Raw genomic sequence first — 5,838 nt, 5'->3', positions numbered from 1 at the left:
CAGGTCCTTTCTCTTTCCAGACTGTGGGCTCTGGGGTGGTCTGTGGCCAGGGACACTGGACACCAGAGGTTGAGGCCAGGGAGGTGAACCCCAGAAGGGCTGCCACCACATGCTGGCGAGTTGGGACAATACCTTGGAGAGAGATATCAGAGCTAGGAGAGACAAGGACACAGCCCAGTCTCCCCCCAGGCCCTATAGAGGGAGCTCAGAGGGCCCCTGTGGCCCCGCAGGACCCTCAACCACGTTAGGCTGTAGGACCCTCAAGCTCCTCCTCCCTGGGGGCCAGTTTGTGGCTCCCAGTGCCACACTCTCCCTTATGGAGAAGCCCTGACACTGCCAAAAGTACCACTGTGTCCGTCATCACCACCACGATTGCTGCCACCTCCACCTCAACTTGTCACCATTGTCCACACACCACACAGCCACTATTACCATCACACTGCCATCGTCACCACCATCACCATCGACACAGCATCCAGAGTCACCATGCCCACCACCACTGCCTCTGCCACCTCTGCCAATGCCTCCCTTATCTCTGACTCCCTCCACACCACCTCCATGGCTACTGTGACTACCTCAGCCAGACACCATCACCCCGAGTCCCCCTGGTTTATGTCACCTCTGACACTGCTGCCCACATCGATGCCATCCTTGCCTCCCTGCCCTGGGCGACCATCACCATGACAAGGACAGTCATTGACAGGGTGACCTTCAGCCCAAGCTCATGGGCCCAGAGCACACCCAGAAGCCGTGGGGCTCCGGGTTCCAGGATGCTTCCCTGTGCTGCATCTGGGAGCTCCACAGACTTTGAATGTCACAGGTCTGCAACCAACATTTTCCTCGCATGGTCAGTCCCAGGTCGGCAACTCTGACTGGACTCCCGGGAGGAAGAGGACTCTGATTGTCCTCCTGCCCTCCAGGGTAGCCCTGGAAAAGGGTGACAGTGCTGCTGAGGTCACAGACCCAGAACCCACCCCACCAGTGCCATCACCCACTGCTCCACCGGTAAGTCCTTCCCGTGTTTGGCATCTTCCTCACCATGACCTGCTCATCACCATCCTCCACTGACAGGCAATGAGTGCCACCTGCCGCATCACCACCGCAGGTGTCACTGATCCCGTGACCCCACCAGCCACAGAGCCATCCCTCTTGGGATGCATCAACAGGGTCATCAAGGCCATGGTCTCTGCCCACATGTTGCGGAGTTGCTTGATCCATCCTTGTGCCTCTCGGGTGGGTGCCTGGGATTTGCAGAACCTTCTGGAAGGAGCAGCGTCCCCACCTGTGTGGCACTGGCAGGGATGGAGGTGATGGCAAGAGTGATCCCGTCAAGGTGGTGCAAGGTAAGAGTCGCTGCCAGAGGGGTGTTGGTCATAGTTCCCAGATGCCCTCAGATGCCAGGTCAAGCGAGAGAAAGGTTGATGCTCAGGACCATGGTGCCCTTCACCTTGTTCTAGGGCCATTGCAACAGACATCTCAAACCAGGTGGCTTCAAAAAGCAGATATCCGCCCAGCGTGGTGGTAGATACCTATAATCCCAGCACTTGGAGGCTGAAGCAAGAGGGTTGTCAAGAGTTCTGGCTACATAGTGTGTGCAAGGCCAGCCTAAACCATCCCAAAACGCAAAAATAAAAACAAGCAAAAAGCTTCTGTGCAGAGCAGAAATCTATTCTCTCACGGTTCTGGAAGTGGGGAACCAGCTCTACAGGGCGGGTATGCGCTCAGGGAGACCTACCTGCTTTTTCCTCTCCCGGTGGTGGCTCTTCTGGCTTCTCTCACCTGAGTCTGTCTCCAGACAGTCCCCTTCATGTGTTAGATTCATCTCTGTACCCGTTTTTCCAAATAAGCTCATGCAGGGGTTTGGAGGGGAACACAGTTGTTTAGGGGTTGGGGGTACTGTTCAGCCCAGAGCACTCACTTGTCTATATTATTATCTGCTTCCATTTTGCTCTCCAGGGTTGAGTGGGATCTAGGAACTCATTTCCACGACAGCCCCACACAGCCCTGCATTCTGACCTTCCTCTCCCTCATTTGCTGTGTGACCTTGAGCAGGTTGCTGCACATCTCTGAGCTTCATTCATTCAACACGTTTGCCAAATGCCATGCTCTCTTACCTCTAAGGATCTGAAGGGATAACAGGGTGCAAGCTAAACTCCCACCATCCATTACCTCACGCTTCCTGCTACCTAGTAGCAACCTGGCCACTGGGCCCGGGGGACACGAGGACTCATGTCTCGGGAAGTCCTCTATCCCTCCCCTGACCCCTGCCCCAACCTCCTAAGCCAGGAGCCCGTGTCAGGTGCCACCTCTGTGCGGCCTCCTCAGGGCTCGGCCAGCATCCCAGGGCGGCCAGCCTCTGGTTCAGCCCTGCGTGCCCAGCCCTTGTGTGGGCTCCGGTCCATATGCCCGGCTCTGCCTGGTCCAGCATGGGGGTGGGGTTGCCACGCCTTGGAAGCTGATGTCACAAAGGCTGGGCTCCAGCTCCTGAGACCTGCGGCCGGCCCCCAGCAGCTCTGCCCCTCCCCTCCCCCTGCCCCTCTGCAGACGGGGACTATGACGAGCTAACCCACTGAGGGGCACAGTCTCGCCTGGACCCCACAGCTTCACACCAGGCCCCAACTCTGCCACAGGGAGCCACGTCACCATGGCTAACTACTACGAGGTGCTGGGGGTGCAGGCCGGAGCTTCTGCTGATGACATCAAGAAGGCCTACCGCAAACTGGCCCTGCGCTGGCACCCCGACAAGAACCCCAACAACAAAGAGGAGGCCGAGAAGAAGTTCAAGCAGGTGTCCGAGGCCTACGAGGTCCTGTCCGACCCCAAGAAGCGCTCCGTGTATGACCGTGCGGGCTGTGATGGCTGGCGGGCAGGCGGCGGGGCCAGCACCCCACACCGCAGTCCCTTCGGCAGCGGCTACACCTTCCGCAACCCCGAGGACATCTTCCGAGAGTTCTTTGGTGGCCTCGATCCCTTCTCCTTCGACTTTTGGGACAGCCCGTTCGGGGGCAGCGAGCGTGGTGGAGGCAGCGGCCGGGGCACCGGCCTGCGCAGCGCCTTCTCGGGCTTCGGCGAGTTCCCGGCCTTCATGGAGGCCTTCTCGTCGCTGGACGCCCTGGGCCGCAGCGGGTCCCGCACCTCCTTCTCGGCTGCCGCCTTCGGGGGCTCTGGCTCAGGAAGCTCGGGCTTCAAGACAGTGATGTCGTCCACTGAGATGGTCAATGGGCACAAGGTGACCACAAAGCGCATTGTGGAGAATGGGCAGGAGCGCGTGGAGGTGGAGCAAGATGGGCAGCTCCGTTCGGTGACCATCAATGGCAAGGAGCAGCTCAAGCGGGTGGACAACAAGTGAGCGCCCGCCACCCGCATGGTCTTGGTTGCATCCCTGTCCCTGCGCCTGGGCCGTGCCTGGGCCACAGTGGTAGCTGAGGTTAATAAAGGTGCCTGGCAGTGAGTTCATGGAGACCCATAGCGGCTCTGTGGGGTGGGCAGGGCTCAGGGAACTCAAAGCAGTGTGTCCTACGCCACCTGCGTTACCTGTCCAGGGCACCCTCTGCCCTGAGCAGAAAGACCCCACGCCAACTTCCTCATGGGGACCCTGCCCAGCCCCCTGCAGCCTCCTGACCCCATCCTGCCTCCCTGAGCTCCAGCCATGCCGGCTGCCTGCCTCTACGTTCCTGCACTGCCCAGGGAGCACCATAGTCTCACAGCCTTTACAGGTGGTGCTGTCCCGTGAGCACCTGCAGGCTTAGTCCTCCACCTTCGGGTAGGTGAAGCAGGTTGGGATGAGCAGCTCCCAGCTCTCTGCAGGGCAGACACCCTCAGGGTATGAGTTCCCCACTGCAGAAGAAAGGAGGGTGAGGGGGCCATGTTCTGATTATGAGGCCTATTAAGTGCTAGTCTTTGTATTTTTACATTTTATATTTTTGTCTTTTTGAGACAGGGTCTCACTACGTAGTTCAGGCCAGCCTTGAACTTACTGTGTAGTCCAGGCTGATCTTGAAGTCACAGATATCCTCCTGCCTCAGCCTCCTCCTGAGTGTGATGAGTATGTCTTTTACAAATGTATATTTTAAAGGTTTATTTTAAAACAATCTCAAACTTAGAGATAGATCAGGTATTTTTATGTATTTCATTCATACTTGCATGATGCTGGAGATCATCCCCAGGGCCTCCCACAGGCTAAGACCCTGCCTGACTGCTGAGCTCACCCCGACTCCTGCAGGGATTGAACCCAAGTCCTTTGTACTGAGCTACATCTGCAGCCCTTTTTATTTTGAGACAGTCTTGCTAAGTCTCTAAGTCACTTGAGTGAGATGGAACTGGAAATCCTCCTGGGTTACAAGCTGAGGTTACAAGTGGGCTCCCCAAGCCTGGATTGGCCCTTTTAACTCCATGCGATAGAAGGGATGGTAATCGAGCACCTATTTGTGCCAGACATGGATCTAGGCGCTGTGATTATGCTTCAGGTCAAGCAGTCAGATTCCTTCCTCGTGGAATTAGGGTCCTGGGGACAATGAACACTGGATGGATGCACAAGCAGCCATGCTGAGGGCAAAGGGCCTGTAGGACACAGAGGAAACCTTAGAGAGGGGTGATGGGGGGCAGGACATTGGGCCCCGGGCCATAGGTGAGTAGAAACTGCAAGGCAAATGCCCCGAGGCCGGAACAGGACAGGCAGTCACATTTAACGCTGCCCCTCTCTCAGATGGAGCCCACTGCCTGTGGGATTGGGACAAAACTGAGGCACAGAGAGGGGTCCCATGGCTGGCAAGAGGCAAACCCAGAACCCCATCCTGGCTGTTGACTCCAAATGGCTCTACCTTTAAAATAACAATTATTATCAGCACTTCAGCAACAGCCCAAGGTAGGTGTGTGCCTATGCTGACCTACGCAAGCAGGTGTGTGCATATGTGTGTGGGCGCATGTACATGTGAGCGTGTCTATGAGAAGGACTCCTCTGCTTCTAACTCCTGGGGCTGCTTTCTCTGGGGCTGGAGCAGCAGCCAGAAAAGAAGATGATTCCAGGTCTGGGGCTCAAGGCTGATGGGCGACAGGGTCATTTCTGTGGCATCTGACTTCCAGCAGGTGCCTGATAAACAACGTGGAGTACTATTCCTGGGAACAGCAGGGGCTGTGCTCAGAGGACACCACTGGAGCAGACAGGTGGGGGACTGTACGAACCAGTGTGGATCCAGAGCTGGGTACAAAGCTGAGCAGGCCGGGAGGGATGTCAGCTCCCTGGGGCCCGTACAACCCATGTGGGTGCTGTAGCCTCCTGGCTCCTGGTGGCAGCTGCAGGCGGCTAACTGCGTTACTAGAAGCTGGGCCGGCCTGGCCTGCAGGAGGTTGGAGCCCACACCCCATCCTGCCCTGGGACTAACTTCATCAAAGCCCCACACGGCTCTGACTACCTGACCTCTGTCCTCACTGACCCAGACCTCTGTGCCCCCCGACCTCCTAATTTCCCCAGTCACCGTCCACCATGGCTGCATCAAGTGGTCGCTTAGCTGGGACAGCTGCTGGGCAAATGTGATTAGAGCCGGCTGGGAAGGTGGGCGTCTGTAGGGCCCCATGTGCCCAGCACCCCAGGAGCTGCACCCCAGGTGCCTGGCAGGACATGGCTTCTTGTCTGGCATAGCCCGGCCGCCGCAGTCCCTGTGCTGCTCCTGCGCTATCCATGACCCCAGCATGCTGAGACCACATATGGATGCTGAGGTCTACTTTATCACTGGACAGAAGGAATTGGGGGGTGCCAGGGACGAAGGGACCCCCAGCCACGGCACTGCCTGCCCCTCTTTTGGCATCTACGATGTGCTATTCCCTCTGCCCAGGCCACCT

General features: G+C 57.6%; 1 protein-coding gene across 1 annotated transcript; it reads left to right on the top strand.

Annotated features, from left to right (window-relative positions):
• The first annotated feature begins 2,480 nt into the window (after positions 1 to 2,480).
• Dnajb8 (DnaJ heat shock protein family (Hsp40) member B8) lies at positions 2,481 to 3,451 on the top strand. The gene has a single exon (XM_003461491.2). It carries the CDS (start codon positions 2,645 to 2,647, stop codon positions 3,347 to 3,349), a length of 705 nt encoding a protein of 234 aa, XP_003461539.1. The 5' UTR covers positions 2,481 to 2,644; the 3' UTR covers positions 3,350 to 3,451.
• Positions 3,452 to 5,838: the final 2,387 nt, after the last annotated feature.

This window comes from Cavia porcellus, unplaced genomic scaffold (genome assembly GCF_034190915.1).
Source record: "Cavia porcellus strain 051 isolate PalLab524CR breed Dunkin Hartley unplaced genomic scaffold, mCavPor4.1 scaffold_27, whole genome shotgun sequence".
Taxonomy (NCBI): Eukaryota; Metazoa; Chordata; class Mammalia; order Rodentia; family Caviidae; genus Cavia; species Cavia porcellus.
This window is presented reverse-complemented; position numbering and strand designations above follow the sequence as displayed.